Here is a 25,869-nt window from a genome sequence, read left to right as displayed (position 1 = left end):
ACCAGCTGCCAGAGGTAAGGAGGATGGGCAACATTTTCCTGCCTCCCCAGGACACTGGGGGAGAGAGGAGGGTGAGAGCTGCTTTCCTGGCTCCATGCAGGGGGTGGCTTGGGCACCCTGGGCACATTTGCCTAGGGAGCACAAAATCCTCGGGCTGGTCCAGGGATACTTAACCGTTTTCTTAATTTTCAATCTCCGAGTAGACAGGATATGCAGTCAAGATGGGTTGAACATTACTTCTGCCTAATATTCATACTCTATAGATGTTTGAAAATCTCAAAGCAATCAAGATTCAAGTGTAATAAATAGATTTCCCATTCAAACCCAAAGTCCTTACCCATCTCTGATGAGATCATAAGTCTGAGTTGTAAAATCGTAGTGGCTAGGTGATGCTGTACATGTGTCCAAAAATAGCACTAGATTTGGGTCAGAGCTATGAAGATAAAGCTCCAGATATAATTTCTGATTCAAGTCAACCAAATAAGGTGTTTCAAAAACTGGATACAAGAAAGATGACGAGTGATAAAATGTCAAATTCACACTGTATAGGCCATACTGAGTTCTATTGACATTCCAAGTGTCACTGGCAATATACATTGTTTCTACCCAAGTGTTGTGCAGCATCTTGCAGGTAACATGCAGGTGCATAGTTTTTTTCCTGTTAATTATGACGCCCGTAGGAACTGCTGAGATCACACTTGAGTAAATAATAGTATCAACATCTGCCTGTTTGAAACATGCAAAGAAATACAGTTTTTAACGTAAGAATGTTTTGTCCATCAATAGATGTGCGAGAGATAGAGAACAACTGTCCTAATATGCTTAACCACAAAATACAAATGCTAAGTGTCCTATAAGGAGAATCTTATCAATTAAAAACTCTAAAAATATAAAGAACCACAATCTACTAGCTAGTTATTATTGTTCTTACTCATGATAAAGTTTGTTACAAGCAATAACAAAAAATTAGAAAGGAACAAGAATGTCTTTGAAGTGCAGCTAAAAAGTTAAGCACCAAACTTCTCCTTATGGGTATTGATATTTTCAGGGTACAGCCAATGAAAATTAAACACTTTTTATCCCTTATGTCAGTTGGAGGGCTAAATACCCGTTAAACTGTGCAACCCAATGCAGTTACTTGAGTCCAACCCCACTGAATTTAAGAGGCTTAGAATAATTCCACATACTATTGTTCCGCTCGTATCTTCCATATGAAAGTGCTTAACTCTGGCTGTATCATAAAACTCAAAGTTTGTAAGATAGTCCCTTAGGGGGGGAAATCCCCAAACAGCAGGCTAATACTTGTTTTCAGTGGAAACAAACAAATTGTCCCAAGGTACAGAGCACGTTTTCACAACCCCCTAGACTTTTGATCCGGCTAGTACAAATGAAAAGAAGTCAGGAGAGATAAAAAGATGTTTGGGTGAAAGGAAAAGCCAAAGTCTACATTTTGTATTCTTGAAATGGAGACCAGGAGATATTGCGAACTTAATTAGATGAAATTAATCAGATTTCAAGACTGCAGGCAGAGAAACAAGTGAGCATTCTGCCTTTGAAAACATAAAACCCAGCAGTTTTAAATGATGCAATAGCTAAACAGTCAAAACAACACAACACAAGCCAAACTGGGTGGTGGGTAGAACCTGTGGAACTCCAAGGAGGAAAGTCTTAATGGAAGTCATCGTCTTCCACTTGAAGGAGCTTTTTTCATTAGCAGCTAAATTTGGTATTTCCACAAATCACTGAAAATTAATTTCCAGCTTTGTTAATATGAGGAAGACCATGTCTTTCTTTCACTCTCTGGACACAAGAGACCTGTGTGCTCTATCAGTGTTCTGATTTACTGCTGGCATATATAATGAGCAAGTAGGACTTTTTTGCTTTACTGATGCATCTAGAAATCATTTTTCTACCCAGTACAATTTCACCTAAATGAGTTTGTAATGCCTTCTGGTCTCCATTTTAAGGCAGCTACAAAAGTGCAGGCTTTGGGTTTTTCCATCATGCCTTTAAGTGAGTTTCCCCCAATTTTTTTTGTACTTAACATCCAAACCAAATGAAGCATTCTGGGTAACCTGAAAGCAGCTCTTCTAATGAGATTGATCCTAATAAAACGGATAGCACACTGCCGTTGTTTTAATAAAGCACAGTGTTGGAGAGGTCTCAGTTGCTTTCAGCACTCTCTCTGTAATTATTTTGTTAACCCATGCATGCCATGTCTTTTCTTCATTTATACTCTCCAAGGCAGATAAAAGCAATCAAAGGCCACAACACAATTCATTAAAAATAACAACAGTCAAAATCAGCACCAGCAGCATCACAGGTTCTCTCTTGAAACTGTGCAGGTGTGGAGCTGGAGTTGGAACATGAAATACATAATAATAGACAATAGGGAAGGATGGCAGAATGGGTATAGCCCGATCTTGTCAGATCTCGGAAGCTAAGAAGGTCGGTGCGTGGATGGCAGACCACCAAGGAAGGGTCAGCAGAGGAAGGCAATGGCAAACCACCTCTACTTCTCACTTGCCTTTAAAGTCCCTCGCTGGGGTCTCCATAAGCTGGTTGTTACTTGATGGCACAAACATTTGTATGAATGGATAATAACCTTCATCAATTTGACCTGAATATGCCCAACAACTGTCATTCCGACACTTTAGTCTTCAGGGCACATATCACACTGTGTCATCTTTTACATGTTTTTCTGCCCCCTTTGCTTGTTTCTTTTATTACATTTGTGTGCGTGTGTTAAGTGCCGTCAAGTCGCTTCTGACTCATGGTGACCCTATGAATGAAAGTCCTCCAAAATGTCCTATCTTTGACAGCCTTGCTCAGATCTTGCAAATTGAAGGCTGTGGCTTCTTTTATTGAGTCAATCCATCTCTTGTTGGATCTTCCTCTTTTCCTGCTGCCCTCAACTTTTCCTAGCATGACTGTCTTTTCCAGTGACTCTTGTTGTCTCATGATGTGACCAAAATAAGATAGCCTCAGTTTAGTCATTTTAGCTTCTAGGGTCAGTTCAGGCTTGATTTGATCTGTAACCCACAGATTTGTTTTTTTGGCAGTCTACAGAATCCGTAACACTCTCCTCCAACACCACATTTCAAAGGAATCTATTTTCTTCTTATCAGCTTTCTTCACCGTCCAGCTTTCACACCCATACATAGTAATAGGGAATATGATGGCATGAATTAATCTAGTCTTGGTGGCCAGTGACACATCCTTACACTTCAAAATCTTTTCTAGCTCCTTCATGGCTGCCCTTCCCAGTCTCAATCTCCTTCTGATTTCTTGGCTGCAGTCTCCCTTTCGGTTGATCGTGGAGCCAAGGAATAGAAAGTCTTGAACAATTTCAATTTCCTCATTGTCAACCTTAAAGTTGTGTAATTCTCCTGTAGTCATTACTTTTGTTTTCTTAATGTTCAGCTGTAGTCCTGCTTTGGCACTTTCTCTTTTAACTTTCAGTAGTAGTCGTTTCAAATCTTCACTATTTTCGGCCAATAATGTAGTGTCATCAGCATATCTCAAATTATTAATGTTCTTCCCTCCAATTTTCACTCCACCTTCATCTACATCTAATCCAGCTTTCCTAATTTTATGTTCTGCATATATTTATTACATTTATACCTGCCTTTCTCCTAAAACTAAAGGCAATTTTGCAAATGGAAGGGTGAGTGGAAGTAAACCTGGTATTCTAACCTGAAATCTAGAATTCTGTCCTGGATGTGATTCCCAAATTGCATTCCAATATTTCAGTATACATCATGGCCAGTATACACATAGCAAGCACACTGTGGGTGGGTGTGCTGTCAAGTCACTGCTGACTTGTGACAACCCAGTAGAGTTTTCAAGGCAAGAGATGTTCAGAGGTGGTTTGCCATTGCCTGCCTCTGTGTGGCTGACACACATACAAATGGAATGCCAAAGGGTCAAACTAAACCAATGATCTCAATCCATGCCATCCAGAATGAAATATTACTTTCAAATAAATTTGTTTGAGTGTTATATAAACAGCTCCCTTACTTTGGAATCAGTCTCACAGCATTGTTAAAAAGCCTAGATTTCTGAACAATTCTAGTGAGAAGTAAAATTCATTGTTTCACTCAGTGAAAAAAAAACTCTCCGTTATGTTATCAAAATCCAAACATTTCTTAATAAGGACTAGATAAATTGTTTCTATTTGATTGCTTATAACTCTTGGAAGAAATCTTCTGGCAATCCTAATGGACTACCATATTTTTCGCTCCATAAGACGCACTTTTTTCCTCCTCAAAAGTGAGGGGAAATGTGGGTGCGACTTATGGAGTGAATGTGTGTCTTATGTACCCTAGCCCAGTCCATAAGACACACATTCTAGCTTGGAAGGAAGGCGGGCGGGGCGCACAGAGCCGGCTGGGCACGCCAGAACGACGCGAGTCGGCGTTTTCCGCCCCAAAGGCCAGCTGGGAGGCGGGGAGCGCACAGAGCGGGCCCACCCGCCTCCCAGCTGGCCTCCGGGGCGGGGAACGCCGGCTCGCGTCATTCTGGTATGCCCAGCTCTGTGCGCCCCGCCCGCCAGAACGACGCGAGCCGGCGTTCCCCACCCCGACGGCCAGCTGGGAGGCGGGGGGGCGCACAGAGCGGCTGGGCACGCCAGAACGACACAAGCCAGCGTTCCCCGGCCCGATGGCCAGCTGGGGGGGGCGTCTTATGGTCCGGTGCGTCTAATGGAGCAAAAAATACGGTACTTGTTTACAAGCACTTACTTATTTGAAAGTACAGTTTTTAGACCATTTCCCCCCAGCATTGGAGAAACCAAGGCTGTTGTTCATATAACAATAATCTTAGGACTTGCCTGTTCAGTATCTTGCCTGTTAGTTTAGTATCTTGCCTTTAGTTCTTGCCTGTTTAGTATCCCTGAATCAGAATTGTTTAGTGATTAGAGTATTAGATGAGGAAGACTGAGGTTAAAATCCCTAACTCAACAAAAAACAACAACCTCACATGGTAATCCTGAGGTCTCATGCTAACCTACATCACATGGTTGTTGCAAGTATAAAAGTAGGAGATTTACAGCGCATTCCTGAAGGGAATGCCTGCGCCAGGCTTAGGAGGCAAACCAAAACCTCTTTAGGAGGCAACGCTGCCAGTTTGCCTCCTCTGCCTGGCGCCAAAAACCCGTGCAACCTCAGGGTTGCACAGGAGATACACCAGCTGACGTATCTTTGCAAAAACAAAAAGGGGCATTCCCGAGCCGAAAGTGCTCGGGAGGCCAACTAAAATCGGCCCCACCCCGTGGCAGGTGCCGTTACACCCCGGGAATGCCTCCAGGGACGCCGGAAAGCCTCCCGGCTCACCACTGTGGCCAGTGCCAGCGGCCGGAGGCTGGAGGCCGGCGGTCAGCAGCGGCATTTAGGGAGTGGCGCCCAGCCCTGCACGCCAGCGCTGGGGCCACTAGCGCCGGCGTGTGCCTTTCGGGCACCAGCGGTGTGGGCCCCTGTTCCGGCGGAGGCCATAGTCGGCCTCCTAAGGGCTTTGGGCCCAATTTTCAAGAATGGGCCCATATATTCCACCCTGAGCTCCTTAGTGGGTGAGTGGGGCTATGGTTCAGTAGCAGAGCACATGATCTGCATGCAGATTTCTTAGCTCGATCCCCACCACAGCCAGTTAAAGGATTTCAGGTTACAGGTATTGAGAAAGACCTTTCTCAGCCTGGAGATCCTGGAAATCCACTCCTAGCCAGGGTAGACCATACTAACTGAGACTGATCTGTGCCTCAGTATAAGAGAGCTTCATCTCAAAAATCTTTTTCCTCTTCATATTTAATTTTGAAGAAGGAACAGAAGTATCTGAGAGAACTAGAGAAAGAAATGCCTATGGGACCCTATTTATGTTACATATGTAGTATGAGAACCACTACAACATGGGTCTTTCCCACACTGCCACAGTAACTTGAATGGTTGGGCCACAAGGAAGGAACCCACCCTGAGCCAGAATCTGGAGAAATACTAATACATAAGGAACAGCCATATGGGCTCCTCCCATGCACTCCAATTCTTTCCCACATTACTTCTTCAGCATGGCCTGGATCCATGCTACCACAGTTCCCACACTAGGAATATAACATGGAAAGGAACAGTGACTGGAAAAACATAGGGAAATTATTTCTACCTGTTTCATCATTGCACATTAATCCATGTAGACTGAGCCATTATACACATCTGTGCAACACTGACGTTTGCAAATCCTTTCCAAAATAAATCCTGAGGCTTCTTTTTTTTAGAAGGATGTTTTTTAAATAATAGCATTAAAATATAGATCTATACAAAGCTGAAGTACAAGTCTCCATACCTTTCGTATTGTCCCGCAGCCATGATATGGTATATGGAATACAACATAATATTGTGTGGAAATTGCTGTGCAGTTTCCGTCTCCAGAGGTGACTTCCCACGGACTGTAGCCCTTTGAGCTGAGGAATGCTTTACTAACTACAACTTGCATATAGTCTGGTGTACAATGAAGAGCTGACAAGTTGGGGAAGAGAAGCCCTGTTAGTGCACTGAAACATACAAGCTAACACATTATTGTGGCCATTATTTTATTAATATAGTAATACTCATGATGACACTTCACACAGAAACAAAGCAAAAAAGGGACTCTTTCTTCAATAATTTGGATTTAACAGCTCTTGGCCATTATCCTACCAAGCACTTACAGCTCATTATCCTCGTGGTCAGCCCCACCTTTGCCCATCTGACCTGTTTCCCCTCCCCTCCTCCCCTCTCCCTTTTCCCGTGGTCCCTTTTCCCGTCTTAATTTTATCTATATATTTTTGCTTGAACTATTTGGGCTAGCGCTGGAACAATGGTGCATTGGGCCATCCATTCCCCTTTTGTAATGCCGAGAGACTTCATGAAACGTTTCAGATATGTTCCCACCTAGGCAACATATTCAGGGATACTAAACACCTATGTTCCCACCTCCGTCCTTGAAACGGAGATAATAAATACATCATCATATAACCGTTTGTGGAAAAACCAGAGATTAAACAATTGAGAAATGTTTCCAGCATTAAAGGGGGGGGGGAGTGCAGACACACAATGATAACACGTGTCATTCAACATTGTAAAAACTTGGTGCGGTAACAGCCCTTGTTATAGAAGGTGCTTGTGGAGAAGTGTTGTAACATTACAATACAACCCAAGGAAATCAGCTAATGGTCTTAACACACACTCCATGACCCCACTATGCCTCAGTTTATTAGGGTTCTTGAGGCCCTGGTTTTATTTAAAGTTGATCCCCTTTGGTGGACCCTGATTACTGTGATCTTATTTACAGTCATTGACGCTTCAGTGATAATTCCATGTTAGTGGAAATAGGCTATTGTTGCACACATCTACAAGGAAGGTGATAGAAAGAATCCTGTAAATTATTATCCGATTAGTCCTCTCAGTCTTGGGCAAATATATTTATGCTGCCCATCTACTACTTATTTTGGAGACCTAGATGCAGAAATCTTCTGTCCTGGGGCAAATTGGATTCAGGAAAGGAAGCTCAGCATTGCATCACATTCACATCAAACAAGAATGGGAAACTTTAGGCTACATTCATTGACTTGCAGCCCACCTTTGACTCTATTACTCTGCCCCTCAGTTCTTTAATCTCTTCTTGTCTGATCTACCCCATAGGTTTTCCACCTCTGATATTCATGCCTAAGACTTGCCAGATTTTATAAGCCGATGACGCCATGCTTTTTTAAAAAGGTGTATAAGGTACACAGTAGGGATCATAGTTTTGGTGTTAGCCTGACATTGTGGAAAGAGTGGCTTGAAGAATAAGGGTCAGCTGCTGAAGCTGAACTTGCAGCGCAATCCTAAACAGAGTTACTCCAGTCTAAGCCATTTTATTTCAGTGTGCTTAGAATGGAGTAACTCTGTTTAGAATTGCACCATTAGTCTGGCTTGAATAGGTCAGGAGTAGCCAACCCTTTTTGCATCAAGTGCCCCCCAAAAAGGAGCATCTGCCTGTGAAGATGTTGGTATGCCAGCAAACTGGCGGGGAGGGGTATACTTGACCAGGCATGCTTGTAGTTGGCAGCATCTCAGAGATTTGCCTGGGACTCAGCTGGTGATGGCTGTGCAAATTTGAGAAGTAATGCAAGCCAAGCCTGCTGTCCTCTGAGCACTAAGTAAAATGGTCCAGCGTACTGCTGTTGGTACACATGCTTGTGGTTGCCTACCCCTGAGCTAGGTAAAGGACTACCTAGGAGATATTAAGTACGAATGAGGATTAATATCACTTGGCCAAATTACATGGCAACAAAGGGTAACAGAATGGAAAAGGCTGGCATGACCAAGAAGTACAGAAAATCAAGCCCGAGCTCAAGTGGCTATTAGAGAAAATTAGCTCTGAATGACTGGCTTCATAGAGGAAACTTTACTGACACTGGGGTGGATCCAACCATCCTTCCTCCAGCCTAAGCAGACTTTTTCTACCTTAAGTGGATTTTCCTCGAATGGAAGAGCCATTTAAGTTGGAGGAAATCTCCTTTGAATGGAGGAAGGTTTCCAATTGGAGCCAAAAGGAAAGGCGGGGTATAAATATTTTAATTAATTAATAAATAAAACTTTGCTTAGCGCAGTAGTAAGATATGGCTGGATAGAACCCATTGTGTCAGAAAGAACCTTCAATAACAACCACTGCTCTGTGTAAGATAGGCTCTTCTCAGGGCAGCTCCCCTACCCTTTACTGACAGAAACCAATGGCTGAATACTGTTGTGGTTTCCTAGCTACTGATTATGTCTGTTTCTTAAAGCTACAGGTACTCTTTTTATCAAGTGGGGGTTTTAACCCATGGCTTTTTTTTTTAAGATTTCAGATTTTTCTGCAAATTTGGGGATTTTTCAGGTTTGTAGAAATTTCTGTCTTGTCGGTCTGTGGATCCAGTTTCTGGATTTAAGAATCAACAAATGTGGCCATGTTGAGAATTAGATATATTGATACCTCTATTCAGTAATAATGCCAACATATTTACATTCCTCTATTGTTCTGAGAGTGTCCATTTCCCTTTTTAAAACACCTCTATGTTCCTTAAAAGCCATGCACTTCTACACTTTCAGGCTTCATATGTCTTCCATGTGTTTTTACATCTCTTCTCATGAATTTTGAACCTTGGGAGTACAAATGCCATCAGAATTTCTGATGATATAGAGTGCTTTTCTGAACAGGTAATAAAATGGTACAAAACTGTACAAAATGGTTCACAAACTTACTTGGATAAATTATTGGTACTTATGGTCTATCCTGCTGTGTACAGCATATTGTGAGTAGGATCCTATTGCGTAATATCTGTATTGCTTGATATGTCATGTTAATACTTAAGCTATGCTTCTGTTTCCTTCTGGTGGTCCCAGACTTCTAATATCCTAATGTATTAGTTATTGAATGTCCCATTTTGTGGAATGTCCTGACTCACTATGTATAATCTGCCTTGAGTCCCTGTGAGAAAGGCAGGCTATAAATAATGTTAACAAACAAACAAATAAGATATAGAGGTGTGGCAGGGTTTTTATTAAATCATAGGTTTTCCTGCTGATCATGCATCTTTTTATGTAGTTGTGAGCTCATATTGGTTCATCTATTGGTCAATCTGATTGCACAAGGTTCTTGTAGGTTATCCGGGCTGTGTAACCGTGGTCTTGGAATTTTCTTTCCTGACGTTTCGCCAGCAACTGTGGCAGGCATCTTCAGAGTAGTAACACTGAAGGACACTGTCCTTCAGTGTTACTACTCTGAAGATGCCTGCCACAGTTGCTGGCGAAACGTCAGGAAAGAAAATTCCAAGACCACGGTTACACAGCCCGGATAACCTACAAGAACCAATGAACTCTGATCGTGAAAGCCTTCTACAATATTTTGATTGCACAAGGTTTTTCTTTTATCTTTGACAATTAATTTAAACAGTTACAGAAATGTACTGCCTTTTAACTGAGATTATGGCCTTCTAATCTTGCTTGAAAAGATAGTGAGCACAAAGATGTATCTTTAGATGCACCTATTTGATTAGTTAACCATTAGTTAAGAACCAATCATTTTTTTCTGGATGGTGATCATATTTTTTATGTTAGAAAGATCTAGCATTAGATAAGATTGCTATGTTTTTTCTATATAAATGTGTTGATATGATAAGTAGATCAGATTTCTCTGGATTTCTCTCAGAAGATATTAGATGAAATTTCTGTTTGTATGTGTGACTTTTTAGGAATATAAAATTCCTGAAAGTGGTTTAACATAATCTGAAATCTGGTTTGCTTTTTGTTTTATTTATTCAAATGTGTTTGAGTAATACTAGGAGATTTGATTTTATTGGCACATGTTTTTTGCTGCAGCTATAGGATTAATTTTCTAATTTTTTGCCTAATAAAGAAAATTATTTCTTTTTTTCAATAACATAAAGTTTATTCTCTAAAGGTTTGTTGCCTGGTTTGGTGGTAACAGCTCAAAGAACAAAACTCATAATTAATTAGTTTGTATGAATTTCTCACAATTAACTCAAAATTAATTCATTTACTATCAAAAGTAAAGCTTAAAAATAACCTTATCTGATAGATTCCAAAGATATCTGGGGCCAAATAGTTTAAAGAACAATTCTTTTAGGATTAATTTGTCCAGATTCTTTAATTGGATATGAGGGCACATTGTCTTGTTACAGTGGAATATAACAAATAAATAAATTGTGTTTTATGGTGGTGGCAAGAGACAAAGCAAATGAAATAAAAAGGAAACAAATGGATTTCTAAATACAAATAAGCATCAACAATAATCCCTGAGATCTATGGGTAAATACCTGTGCAACAAGAAGTTGTATGGTGCATTTAACAGACCATCATAATGTGTATTGGTTTCATTATTTCCTGCTTTTGGAATTTAGCAGACATATGCAGACACACAATAATGTCCCAAAACAAATCTGGTAACAAAAGTTCACTTACTTGCACTCAGATTTGAATTGATCCTGTTATAATGTGCAACGAAACCAGGGGCTCTGACACTCGAATCACTGTGGAATCTGACTGTCATCATGTTGAAGGTTGATACATAAGTGAAAGGGGAACCATAACATTTTTTTCCAAGCAAACGAGAGGTATGGTGTGGCCCATCGTAGATCTCAACAAAATCACAGTTACATCCGTTACACACTTCAAGCCTGGAAAGGAAAAATTGACACGATTTCCCGTCCTTAGTAGTGATATGAATCATAATGATTTAGAAACTGTACCTGGAACCAGTCCCTTTAAACTGTTATCTGAGTTGGACATTATTGACCAACAAAAGACAACCAGTCAGGGCTTAATCTGAGCAAGGGCCTATCACTGTTCAGACAGGGCATGTGTTTAGAATGCCTACAGTGCTTTGATAGCACCATAATAGGAGAATTTCCCAACACATCTGGAATTAGAAAATATTACTTGAAACAAACTACACCCCAGGCAGGCTTGTCTCCAGCATTTCCATTTGTAAAAAATTAATACACACCCCTCCCAATTTCTGTTACTTGAACTAGTGCAGACGGGGGCTGGGCTAGAATCTGGGGTATTAGAGGTTTGTCATGGACTCACTGGAAAGCAGAAGTCAGTTCTAAGGACTCCTGACTACACTTTCTACATTGGCAAAGAGAGAATTAAAATAGCCTGCACAAGATTGTTGCTATTTTTAAATTGTGATGCTATGAGTTCTTTACTGTGTTAGAACTTTACTTACGTAAGCATTTCAAATGTAAGCATTATATGGGAATCAGCTGCTACTTGTATTTCCCAAATCCACTCAGCATTGTTTGGATATTCGCCAGGATAAAGTGGACTTCTTATTGTCCCAGAAGAATTCGTCAGGAAACCACCATAAGAATGATGGTTTCTTGTGACTATGAAACCAACACAAAACACAGAACACCCATATATAATTATTTACGAAGAAGCATGGACATATCACAAAGGACCATAGGCTGGATCCTAGCAAGTTTTCCGCCAGTAAAAAAAGGAAGGATGGGCAGTTTTATCCATCAACAAGTCTACGCAGGGGATCATGAAATCCACATACTTCAACAAAAGAACATAGGAGCGCAGCTGCAGTAATCTCTCTTGAACAGTTGGTAGGATACAATCAACAGTTTCAATCCTTTGAGAGCTAGTGAATACCAGCCGGCTTCACAGGGGTCTTGGCCTGGTTTCACACACAGGCAGCCAAAGGTGCCCTCACTGTGCGAGCAGCAGTTAACAGGACTGAGGTGCACAGGGGCAGCATACACACTCCATCCCCACACTGCTCCCTGCTGGTTGTCCCATCACCTTCCTATTCATCTTGGCAGTGCAGAAGCACCAGCCTGATGACAATCTTGCCGGCCCCCCTCCTCCCCCCCAAAAAACTGCTGAGCCATGGCTCATAGACGACATGAGCTTCATCTGAGGGTTTTTTAAAGATCTGTTAAAGGGTAGCTTAGGGATATCCCTTCCACAAAAATGAATGAAAAAGCATGTTGTAAGTACCCTCCATGCCTTTCACTAGATTGCATGTAGGAATCTGGATCAAGTTAAAAGTTTTGAGAAAAGAGAGGCTGCTGTGAATTTAAATTGTCCTGTTTTTATGTTAGCCCTGTCAATATACTTGCTACCCAGAAAAACAAGAGTGATATGCTTGGTCTCAAGGCTAGAAAGCACACCTCATAAGAGTCTACCTTTTACCTGGTGGGCAGCTCAAGTGAGCTATTCTGTATTTTGCCCATCTCCAGGTGGTAGAACGTGTACACCTTGCCACAGAACTTTTTTTAAAGTTAACAATATAAAGCATATTTTACTACCAAGAGTATCCTTGCAAATGCTATTTTGATCTGCCATATGAGTTTTTTTGTGTGCATTAAACTGAAGTAGCATAGATAATAAAAGATGAGTAAAACTTGTAGATATTACCTGATGGTGGTGGCCACCATGTGGGACCTCAAAGGAAAAACAGAGAAAGAAACAGATATTTATAATAAACACTGCTGAGAGTCAAATTTCAGAAAACCATCCAGAGGTGAATCCACACATCTAAGCTCAGTGACTATAATATCACTTGATAATGCAGATATCAGATGATGACATGCCTATGTAGATGAGCCATCTTGAAACGAACACAATACTTTTCAGAAAGTGGCAGTTCATCTGTTCAGCTTCAAATGCTATCCTAAGCAGAGTTACAGCTTTCTAAGTCCATTTAAGCCAATTGTCTTAGAAGGGCTTAACTCTGCTTAGGATGGCACTATGAGCAAAGTGTGAATCAGCCCATAGTCTGCAGCAAGCAGGTGGAAAGCATTGCCATGTTAGGCATCCCAATCATAATCAGTTACTTTGGTTTCAGTGGCAAAATGGATGAAGCTCATGGCATATCCCAAACACTGTATGAATTGGCAAAACCATATCGTCGTTCCCCCATTTCATCTATTTAAACCATTTCTGCCCCACACTCTCAGCTAGAAAGGTGGTTTACGTCATTTAAAATAGTCAAAACAATAAGGAGCAAAAGAGCTAACAATTTTTAAAAACCAAAAAACCCAAAGAAATAACATCATGACTGGGAAATGAATAAATATCAGAGCAGTGGCAAAGCAATTGGAATCAGCATAAGAAGAGAACAGGCATAAAAGCAACCGGGTCAGACAATAGAGAGTGAACTATCAACAATCCATGGTCATCTTTCCACAGAACTTTGGAAAAGCTAACATGATGGGCCAAATGTGACAGCATCCAGAGGTCTGACCCACCGCCATTTTAAAGTGATTTAAAAATTCTGCAAGGGTCTGATCCTGTTTGGGCCAGCTAGACAGCAGTCTGAGCACTCTTGTCCCCCACCCTTTCGGCCTTTTCAAGTGCCGAAACAGCCACTGAAAACACTTTTACAATAGATCACTTACCTTGTGTTGGAGAGGATGTATCTGAAAAATAAAATATACAATATTTTAATAATGTTTTAATGATATTTTTAACATTTTCCCAAAGGCTTTAGCACCAATTTCATACTGATAGTGGCAGACTTCTCTTAATTATCACGGTGTATTACCAAAAGTGAAAAGCTAGAACACAGAAATATTTATATCAAATGCAACAACTAAAATAAAACCTCAACTAAGAATGCAGAAGACAGTGCATGTTTTTCTTCTTTTAAATTCAGGAATACTATTTTGTTCCTTTGTATTTTAATTTTGTGTGTGTGTGTGTGTGTGTCTAAAAGCCAATGTGCTATTTAGACTTTTCGGGAATGAAGGAAGGTATTACCAAAAGTAGACAGAAACAGGATTTTGATATTTACAGTATTTGTTACCCATATTAATGATTACAAAGGTTCTGTCAGTTACCTGAAGGACCATGTGGTCGTTAGGTCAAGACTTAACGTTACATTTTGGGTGAACACATTATGATTAAATAATTGATATAACCCATTAAGAGCCCATTGCTGAAGTGGGGGGTTGGAGCTCTTTACGAGCAGGTGTGACCCGACGACTGCATAGGTGCCACTTTATCATGGAAAAAAGTGGTACCTACACCAGCACAGGGGCAAATACACAGGCGTCCAGGGGCCATGGAGCTCTGGCAGCCCAGCCACCAGGGCAGCCATTTCGGGAACTAAATCCCTTAGAAGAACTCCCATGCACAAGTTTAAAAAAAAAAACTTGGGGTAAGTTGAAAAGAGGAATATTTTTTGAAAAGCTTTTACAAGATGGAAAAAAAACACCTTCTCTGCACCCAGCAAATACTTTTCCGATGACCTTTCAGAGTATTGGTAAAAGATCGCAAGATATCCATCCATTATGCTGAGTAGGCCTTCTTCTAAATGAAGGGAATGCATCCCTATTTCTAAGGCAACAGGCCCAGTTTTGCCATACTGTACAGCAGCAGTGAAACCATTGCTGCACAGCGTCACAAAACACAGACCATTGCCTTTGATTCTCAGAGTGAGGGAAATTAGATTTATTTATTCAGGAGATTTCTATGCTGCCTCTTCATAGATCCTGCCCATGTCAGCTGGCAAAGTAAAACATAGTAATTACATGCCATAACAGTTCTTAATGTTCATTAATGTTAATTAATTAATAATATTAATGTTAGTTAATGTTAATAAACAATTAAAATCCTAACACTAACAATCCAGCCAAAACAATGAAACAATAGGGTTGCAGGTATTTTCCTGGCACATACATCACTCTTGTTTTGGGCACCAGGCCAAAACATTTCTGTTCATCCAGGCCTTGATTTAAAGGGTTGATCTTTGAACACCATTTAATGTGTCCTTAGTCTGAAAGCAATTATTTTTTAGAAATCCAGTGGTCTATTTTTGATGCTATGGTTGGGTTTTTAATGCTGGATTTTAATGAATAATTTTTAATGTTTTTGTTTAATTTTCTAAGCCACCTCATGCAGGTTCCTCGAAGAGGTGGCATAATAATTGTCTGAATAAATAAAATAATACTGTCCAGCCATGATGTTGAAACTGCTTAAATATGCTAACACAGAAAATAAACATTAAAATATGAAAAAGTTAGAACATACCAACACAGATGACACTGGCGTCTTCATTGTGGGCACAGTTGTGGACTCCCCAAGCACGGTGAGGGCATGCCCAAAGATAGGGTTCACTCCCACTACAATTAACATCATCCAGGAAAATAAGACCAAAGCCTTGACCAAAATATGCAGATTGTGGAGCTGAGATAGCTCTCCCACAACCAAGCTGTCTGCATACCACATCTGCATCATTTAGGTTCCACATGTCATCACAAACAGTCCCCCATGTAGACAAACTGCTGACTTCAACACGACCTTCACATCTATGGTTTCCATTCATCAATCGGAGTCTGAAATCTTAAATTAAAAAGTATCAAAAGTATATTCATTCATGAATTTCACAGTGAATTTAAGTAAACTAGTCAACAGACACTGGGGCCATGGATACTGGTGTACCAGCCCCTTCTAGACTCATATAAGGCACAGGTCTTTATGGGTTGGGCAACTCATTGCCTAGCCTATGGGAAGGCCAAAGGAAAAGCTATTTAAGAGGTTTCCCACCCTTCCTATGCAGGCATTGATTTCTTAAGTGTAGAAGAATATTAAAACCTCCACCATGGATTTAGATTTAGGAGTGATTCAGCACTAGATTCTACACAGAGTAGCCTGTGCTCATCATATTGAATGATGTTTGAGTGAGTTGCAACCGGTACTTGTTAGAGATAGGAGTATGAAAGGGAAACACTTTAGTGGGATTTTTACATTTGTTGTTCAACATTGTATGTTTGCATATTAAACTGACCCTAGGAACATGTAGGGAAGGCTTTTGGCTATTTGAAATACATTTAGGTGTACTTAGTAATTCTAATTTTTTTATCCTGTCTTTTGACCAGCAGATTCACTACACGGCTATATAATGAGTTCCAAAAACTGCAGTACACAGATAATATTTAATTTTATTTATGTACTTCATTTACATCCAACCCTACACCATTCTCCTCTCCTCCATTTTATCTTCACAAGAACTCTGTGAGGTGTTGCGGTTATGGGTTGGAGACACACTTAGCAACAAAAACCACACAGAAGCCAGTAAGCACGTTAGTGCAAATCAGTATATTGTCAGTGAAAAACTATATACAGTCTACTTACTGAGTAAGTTATAGTCACCAAATCAAAATCATAAATACAAAGTCAGAGTTCAGTTACACAGTCCTTAGTTCAGCATTAGCAATCTGTCTGTCAAAGGTTCTGACTAGCAACTAGTTTTCTACGAAGAGAGAGAGCTCTATCTGCTCACCACATTTATATTATGCTTAGCCAATCAGCACAATGCTGAGTCACTGTTGCAGCTGAGTTGCATCACCTGGCTAGAACTGGTTTGAGTCACCTAGCCTAGCCTCCTGTCAAACAACATTGTTTGCTCACAACCTTTTTATTCTTAACATGAGGTAGATTAGACTGAGATTACTGGCCAAAAATCAAACAGCAAGCTTCCATGGAGAGTGGGGATTTGAACCTGGGTCTCCCAGATTCAATCCAACACTCTAACCACTACACCACACCAACAAGGGTTTGGATCTGAAGATAAGCAGATCTGAAGATAAGTTTCTTTTCTCTGGGCCCTCTCTTGCCCTTCTGTCATGTTTTTCTGCTCTTTGTGTGCATGGACTTATGATAGGTGAAAAATATGTGTCTGAATGAATTCACAACCAGATCCAAAGGCTACTTTTACAGAAGGCTGAAATTCTATGGACAGCATGGAAGAGAAGGGAAGTGAGAAACAGGGAAGCTAAAGACATGCATATGAAGCTGCATTAAAAATAGCTCTTTACTGTTATTTTCACAGAAATTTATATAACATTAAAAGAATTCTGGGCTCAAGATTAGGTGATAATAAAGAGGGAGGATCAGACAACCCTACAAACACAGTACTTACCATATGGCCTATAACTTGTTGAGTAGATGGCATTAAAGCCCCTGTCTATTATGCTACTATCACTGTGAAATACCACCGTAAGGGTATGTAAAGATGAAGCAAATGTTCGGAAGGAACCAGAACAATATCTTCCAAGGGAAATTGATGATAGGTTCCCATCAAAGACCTCAACGTAGTCATATACGCATTCAGTTCTGAAGGAGAACAACAGATGTATGAACGTAAACTCAACACAGCAAATCATTTGTCACCAAAGAAATGCATCCACTGACTATGCAGAGACTGTGTGTACTCTGTGTGAGGTTTAGGGTCAGACCACAAAGGAATACAAGGATGTAGATAGCCTCTTTAAGGAACTGAACAGATGCATTGAAGATGACCACACTCTCTATCTGTAAACAGTGATCTTCATGACATCTGTACTGGCCCTAAAGCCATGTCATGAAAGAGCAGGAACTATACACCACATTACATTACAAAGAATTCTGCTCACAGGCGAGAAATAAATTCTGCCTTTGTCCATCACCATTTAGACAGAGGCAACTCACAAAATCAAACAATACAACACAGTCATAAAAGCTGCATTATGATTATCATAAAAAACTGAGAACCATAAAATGCAACCAGAAAACATTTAGCTGCCTAAAATGATGTTCATAAAACAATCCACAGACCAGAGCAGAATGTAAAAACAATTTTTAAAGGTAGAATTCCTCAAGTTAAAAACGGAAATTTTTTGGCCTTGCGCCTAGAAGAGAGTAAGCTTCAAGGGGCAGGACATATCAAAGGCAAAATACTACCTTTAAAAAACAGCCTGCCTCTGGTTGCCATCTGCCTCACCTCTGCAGGCAGGGGCACAGAGGGGCAAGGCTGGGGAAGAAGACCATAATTGCTAGTGCAGAAGCCCTTCGAATACCATGTCCCCAAGCTGTTTAGGGCCTTAAATTGAGAACCCGGATGTTGAATAGTTCCTATAAACAAATGGGCAGCTACTGCACATCTGTCGGCACAGAGGTTATATGATCGCTCCAGAGTAAAGAGTGGTAGGAACCTCAAGTTCCCATTTTGGCTAAAACCATTATAGGAACTGCCTTGAGTTCTAAGGACGAATGTTGCATTCAACCCACACACAAAACCTTGCAACAATTTAAGGGGTAAAGTGAGGGAGCAGGTTCTCTTTCGTTCTCTGTCACGCCTCTTCCCCTGACACTTTAGCCTTGAACCCTGGTGGAGTCGAGGCAGTCCCTGCTGCAGCCTTGTCTTCAAATCAGGAAATGCAAGTGTACATTATGCCCAATGACAGGATCCATATCTCTGCCATGAGTCCCTACTGAAGAAGAAGTGAAGGTATCTGTTAGTCTTTAAGGTGCTACTGGACTCTTGCTCTTTTCTAATGGGTCCCTACTGCAAATATTACAGCAGAAATGCTGCTGACAATATACCAACTGGAAGGGGCACCATACTGTTCAGTTCTCCTTGGACACTCTATGTCTTCATGACATGACATCCCATCCCATCTGTTAATTGGGCAAGCTAGTACTGAGTGGAAATCCCTTTTTTTACTCATACATTAATTGTCATGTTTCTAAGTTCCAGTAATAAAAACAAGCAAATTAGTGGCATCTGTACGTCAGTCCATCAAGGTCCTTTTCTCCACTTGCTTATGAAGTTAATTCTCCTTATACATATTTATTTAGTAAAATATTTATATCCCACCATTCCTCATGGCTAAAGGCAGCTTACAAATCACAATTAGAACCAGAATTTAAAACATACAAAATAAAGCTGCATATAATCACCCCCCTCCAAAAGATGCCTGCAGTCTATACCCCATTAAAAACTATGGCAAATAAAATGGCCTTTTAGCATCTCCTGAAAATTTCTTAAGATGGAGTCCCCGTCATCTCCTCAAGGAGCCCCTTTCACAAAGTGGGAGCTATGATGGAAAAGGCAAGGGCTCTGGATGATGCCTGACAGGCTACCTTAAGTGAGGAAACACCCAGTAGGTGGCACTGCAGTCTAAGGACTGTAGATGGCTCATGGAGATACATACAAGGAGAGGGTTCTTTAGATATGTGAGTTCTGGACTTTAAAGATCATATCCAGAACCTTGAACTGTACTTGGAAACAAACTGGCGGCCAATGTAGCCGTTTTAAGATAGGCTTACTTACTTAATATCTGTCAGTGTGAGGTTTATACGTGAACCGTAGGAAGTTACTATAGTCCACACACAACGCTCATTGTTATGATAGTTTCCAGGGTAATTTGGGCTGTGGAATGATCCAGAGGAAGATCTAAGAGTACCACCACAAAAATAACGTCCTGTGAAGTAAAAAATAGCAAGATCAGATACATAAAGGAACTTATATTTTTACAATTGTGACAGAATCAAGCCATCTCCATCAGATTCAATTTAATATCATTACGGAACTAAAACAGAGTGGTTTGGGGGCCACAACCACATGTCCTGGAAGTCCACAGAAATGGTTCTGTTTGAAGGCCATGTTGCATGAAATTTATTTATTTTGTACATTTTTATCCCACCCTTCCTCAAAGCAACTCAGGTGGTTATGTTGTTCCTTTTACATTTATTTTTACAACAAACCTATAAAAATAGGTTAGGCTGAGCAAGAATAACTGGTCCAAGTCACCCAGGTAGCTTCATGCCATAGTGGGGATTTTGAAATTGGATCTCCCAGATCCTAGTCCAGCACTCCAGTAACTACATCACTTCCTTAGAGGGTTTTTTAAAAAAGCAAAAGAACAGCTGTGTTAGAAGCAGAGGCAGGGCAGTTGGATAAAAGGTGTATAAACCTTTCTCTGCTAGTTGTTTTTCTACTCAAAATAACTCTTCCCCCCCCCCCATGCAGCTAATTTCTCTTCTCCAGGTGCATGCTCACTATCCCCCCATAGGGTTGCCAACCTCTAGGTACTAGCTGGAGATCTCCTGCTATTACAACTGATCTCCAGCCGTTAGAGATCAGTTCACCTGGAGAAAAATGGCTACTTTGGCAATTGGACTCTATGGCATTGAAGTCCCTCCCCTCCCCAAACCCTGCCCTCCACAGGGTCCACCCCAAAGCTTCCTGTCAGCAGCAACCTGGCAACCCTACCCCCCCCCCCCCAATAAAGCAGCTGGGGAATTTTGAGAAGAAAAATGGCATAAGGGTTAAGTATATTTGTACAATGTATGCTCAAGCAAGGTGTTAGACCTATGGATTCCAGCATGCCTGATGTATGTAACAAATCTACAGCCCAGAGGCCAAAGGGACTAAAACTAATTTCCCTGGCCTGGTAAATAAATCTTTTTGTTTATTTGAAAAATGCACACAACACACCTCTGTTGGAGCCATTGCCACCCCCTCCCTCCCTCTCTTTCTCATCCCTTTCTCTGAGGGCGGGGGGAGCCGCTCACCACAATGAAGATGTCAGAGGTTGAACAGTAGTGAGTCATACAGGTTGGGTAGCAACAAGTCACCAGATGATTGCTTCTGGCCCTGATTCAGTCCTCCCTGAAAGGCCAAAACAGCCCTGGAAAGAGCCCTGCCCCCTTTCTTTGCCTTTTACTGACCGAAACCAAGGTTTCAACTGGCAAAACCATTCTGGTTGCCTACCAATGGCCACAGAGGGGATTTGGTTCTTAAAGCTACAGGCACTACTTCCAGTATACTTTTTTTAGATTTCCAGTTTTTCTGAAAACCTGGGGCTTTCCCCAGGCTTGTAGAAAGATCTGCCCTAACTGCTTATGCCTCCAGTCTCCAGGTATAAGTATCCATAGATCTGGCCACATTCAGAGCTAATGTATTAATGTAATTAATCAATAGGGTTGCCAATCTCCAGGTACTAGCTGGAGAACCTCTATTGCTTGATTTGAGGGCTGGTGGCAGCGAATACCCACTGGGCCAGGGAGGAGTCTCAGGCCCAGTGTTCTGGTTTTTGTAAGCAACTTTTATTTTGGGATCATTTCATAAATGAGGAGACCCTGCCTGGCAGAGGCCAGGTAGGCTTCTCCTCTTTGACAGTCCTTACCAACGGAAAGGGTCTTGGTTTCATCTGTAGTGTCTTGGAGAAAAGAAGAAAAAAAAGGATAAGAGCAATATCAATGAAAGTCCAAGTTTTGCTCCAAGTAGAATGGCATGTAGTTATCATTATTATTTTTACACTATTACATTTATTCAGAGTAGAATTAAGGGAAGGGTTAAGGAGAAAACAGAGCAATAAGATAAACGGTAAGTTCCATTGTGGCTTCTGCCACTGGTACTCACCAACTGCATTTACATTTCAGATTAGCCATGTACACAATTCTGTTCCCCAGTTTTGATATTCTAACAGCTGTTTAAAAAACAGAACCATCCTTTCGATAGCTGGAGAAGTATATTTTCTCCACACGAAGCAAAAGACAGGGCTGGAACGGGCACAACATTGTATGAAATCAATCCAGTTTTAGAAGTGCAGACAGCCATCACTCTCAGACTTTGCTCTGATTTCAATTTCCCCTCCCTCAGCAAACCCCAGCCACTCCAATCAGGAGATGCTCAGCCTGAGTATCCAGCTGTCAGAGAAATATGTTTCACTTTTTATTTCCCAGGCACTCCAGCCTGCTTTCTGGAGACACCAATGGGATTTTAAATACACAGAGCAAGTGGGAGATCCACAATGACTTGTGGAAGGTATCTCATTTCCCCTCCACCACTGTTTCCTCTTTCCCTTTCCTGAAAGGCCCTATCTAATTCAGGGAGACCTCCAAGTTGAGATACTTCAGTGGCTGCTTTGAGAGAGAATACAGAGGAGAGAAGTGGTTAGAGTAGAAGGAGATTCTTAATTATTTCCTCACACAATGCTTGGCTCAGTGGTAGAGCATCTGCAGAAGGTTTCAGGTTCAATCCCCAACATCTCCAATTAAAAGGGATCAGGTAATAGATGATGAGAAAGACCTTTACTTGGGACACTGGAGAGCCACTGCCAGTCTGAGTAGACAGTACCGACTCTGATGGATCCATGGTCTGGTTTGGTATAAGGCAGCTTCATGCATGTTCATGTGTGTCCACTCTGCATCAAACTGTTTTGCATCCGTTTTCCTAACATCCATATAGAATTGTTCTGTCGCCAACACTGAATCCAAACAGTTAAAATACCTATTGGACTCTATTTTTCCTCCCTCTTTAAGGTGTCCCATACACATTGAGGCCCGTACTTCCGGATTCTCTGTTTTTTTCTTTGACCCTGGTAGTCACACATCATGGCTTTTAGGCAAAGTCTAAAGTTACAACAGATAATGCTTAGAATCTTATAATAATTGCAAAGTGAATGCTTACCAAGTTGAGTAGCAGCTTCTGGAACTGTAGAAAAGAACATTAAGAAAGTAATTCAGGCACAAGAGCTTTGCTCTATCTATTTATCTACTTATCTATGATTGTTTATATACCAGAATTCAACATCTTCTTGTAAAACAACAAGAAGTAAACCATAAAAATTCAATGAGCCATCACACAACTCAGGAAAAAATTATTTGGAACAGGATCCCACCACTGAAAAGCTCCACAGAGAAGGCTCCTTCTTCATCTACTCTGGCAAGCTATTCCAGTGGATCCATGAATGAAAAAGCCATGACCATGCTTAGGATAGTTATACATTCCTACAGGATGTCATGGCAAGCAACAATTGTTGTGAGGAGGAAAGGTTGGATTTCAGTGAAGGAAAGATTATTACTTTGTTGACATTGTAACTTCACTGATGATGAACTATGGGAGCTGCCTGTTGTGGTGAACACTCACAATAGCCTTAAACATCTATGCATTAATCCTTTAAAAGCTGTTTCTGCTCATAGCCATCATAACTCTTTGTAGCAAATGTAGTTTCTGTAGCTATGCAAGTGAATAATGTGTGTGTGAAGTGCCGTCAAGTCGTAGCCAACTTATGGCGACCCCTTTTGGGGTTTTCATGGCAAGAGAGCAGATCCAGAGGAGAGCGACCAGAATGGTCAAAGGTCTGGAATCTATGCCCTATGAGGAGAGATTTAAGGAATTGGAAGGCTTTCCCCAGGCTTGTAGAAAGATCTGTCCTAGCTGCTTATGCCGCCAGTCTCCAGGTATAAGTATCCACAGATTTGGCCACATTCAGAGCTAATGTATTAATGTAATTAATCAATAGGGTTGCCAATCTTAAGGAATTGGGTTTGTTTAGTCTGGAGAAGAGAAGGTTAAGGGGTGACATGATAGCCATGTTTAAATATTTGAAGGGATGCCATGTTAATGAGGGAACTAGCTTGTTCTCTGTTGCGACAGAAACTAGAACATGGAGTAATGGATTTAAACTAAGAGAAAAGCTTAGTTTCCACCTAAATTCCACCTAAACATTAGGAAGAATTTTCTGACAGGGAGGGTGGTTCGACGGTGGAATGCCCTGCCTCGGGGGGGGGAGTCCCCGTCTTTGGAGGTCTTTAAGCAGAGATTGGATGGCCATCTGTTGGGAGCGCTTTGATTGTGGGATCCTGCTTGGCAGGGGGTTGGACTAGATGGCATTCTCCTGTCCTTCCTTTTTATCCTCACAACCATCCTATGGGGTATATTAGGCTGAGTGTGTGACTGCCCAAAGGACACCCAGTGAGCTTCCATGGCAGGCTGAGGATTTTGACCTGGGTCTCTCAGATCCTAGTCTGAAACTCTTAACAGCTACACCACACTGGCATTTGTGGGGTGGCTGCTGTTGAACAGTAGTGAGTCGTACAGGTTGGGTAGCAACAGGTCACCAGATGATTGCTTCTGGCCCAAATTCAGTCCTCCCTGAAAGGCCAAAACAGCCCTGGAAAGAGCCCTGCCCCCTTTCTTTGCCATTTACTGACCGAAACCAAGGTTTCAACTGGCAAAACCATTCTGGTTGCCTACCAATGGCCACAGAGGGGATTTGGTTCTTAAAGCTACAGGTATACTTTTTTTAGATTTCCAGTTTTTCTGCAAACCTGGGGCTTTCTCCAGCCTGCTTTCTGGAGACACCAATGGGATTTTAAATACACAGAGCAAGTGGGAGATCCACAATGACTTGTGGAAGGTATCTCATTTCCCCTCCACCACTGTTTCCTCTTTCCCTTTCCTGAAAGGCCCTATCTAATTCAGGGAGACCTCCAAGTTGAGATACTTCAGTGGCTGCTTTGAGAGAGAATACAGAGGAGAGAAGTGGTTAGAGTAGAAGGAGATTCTTAATTATTTCCTCACACAATGCTTGGCTCAGTGGTAGAGCATCTGCAGAAGGTTTCAGGTTCAATCCCCGACATCTCCAGTTAAAAGGGATCAGGTAGTAGATGATGAGAAAGACCTTTACTTGGGACACTGGAGAGCCACTGCCAGTCTGAGTAGACAGTACCGACTCTGATGGATCCATGGTCTGGTTCGCTATAAGGCAGCTTCATGTATGTTCATGTGTGTGCACTCTGCATCAAACTGTTTTGCATCCGTTTTCCTAACATCCATATAGAATTGTTCTGTCACCAACACTGAATCCAAACAATTAAAACACCTATTGGACTCTATTTTTCCTCCCTCTTTAAGGTGTCCCATACACATTGAGGCCCGTACTTCCGGATTCTCTGTTTTTTTCTTTGACCCTGGTAGTCACACATCATGGCTTTTTGGCAAAGTCTAAAGTTACAACAGATAATGCTTAGAATCTTATAATAATTGCAAAGTGAATGCTTACCAAGTTGAGTAGTAGATTCTGCAACAGTAGAAAAGAATATTATGGAAGTAATTCAGGCATAAGACTTTTGCTCTATCTATTAATCTACTTATCTATGATTGTTTATATACCAGAATTCAACATCTTGTCAAACAACAAGAAGTAAACCATAAAAATTCAATGAGCCATCACACAACTCAGGAAAAAGGTTTTTGGAAAAGGATCCCACCACTGAAAAGCTCCACAGAGAAGGCACCTTCTACAGGATGTCATGGCAAGCAAGAATTGTTGTGAGGAGCAAAGGTTGGATTTCAGTGAAGGAAAGATTATTACTTTGTTGACACTGTAACTTCACTGATGATGAACTATGGGAGTTGCCTGTTGTGGTGAACACTCACAATAGCCTTAAACATCTATGCATTAATCCTTTAAAAAGCTGTTTCTGCTCATAGCCATCATAACTCTTTGTAGCAAATGTAGTTTCTGTAGCTATGCAAGCGAATAATGTGTGTGTGAAGTGCCGTCAAGTCGTAGCCAACTTATGGCGACCCCTTTTGGGGTTTTCATGGCAAGAGAGCGGGTCCAGAGGAGAGCGACCAGAATGGTCAAAGGTCTGGAATCTATGCCCTATGAGGATAGACTTAAGGAATTTGAAGGCTTTCCCCAGACTTGTAGAAAGATCTGTCCTAACTGCTTATGCCTCCAGTCTCCAGGTATAAGTATCCATAGATTTGGCCACATCCCCTAGCAGG

General features: G+C 41.3%; 1 protein-coding gene across 1 annotated transcript in view; it reads right to left on the bottom strand.

The window, feature by feature from the left end:
- Window positions 1-18,332, bottom strand: part of LOC130478326 (deleted in malignant brain tumors 1 protein-like) — a 377,479-nt gene extending 359,147 nt beyond the window's left edge. Inside the window, 3 exon segments of the mRNA XM_056850473.1 lie at window positions 15,559-15,866; window positions 17,446-17,639; window positions 18,286-18,332. Of these exon segments, the coding sequence (XP_056706451.1) occupies window positions 15,559-15,866; window positions 17,446-17,639; window positions 18,286-18,332 (549 nt within the window).
- Between the last annotated feature and the right edge of the window lie 7,537 nt (window positions 18,333-25,869).

This window comes from Euleptes europaea, chromosome 5 (assembly GCF_029931775.1).
Source record: "Euleptes europaea isolate rEulEur1 chromosome 5, rEulEur1.hap1, whole genome shotgun sequence".
Taxonomy (NCBI): domain Eukaryota; kingdom Metazoa; phylum Chordata; class Lepidosauria; order Squamata; family Sphaerodactylidae; genus Euleptes; species Euleptes europaea.
The sequence above is the reverse complement of the archived record's forward strand: the minus strand, read 5'-3'. Positions and strand labels throughout refer to the sequence as shown.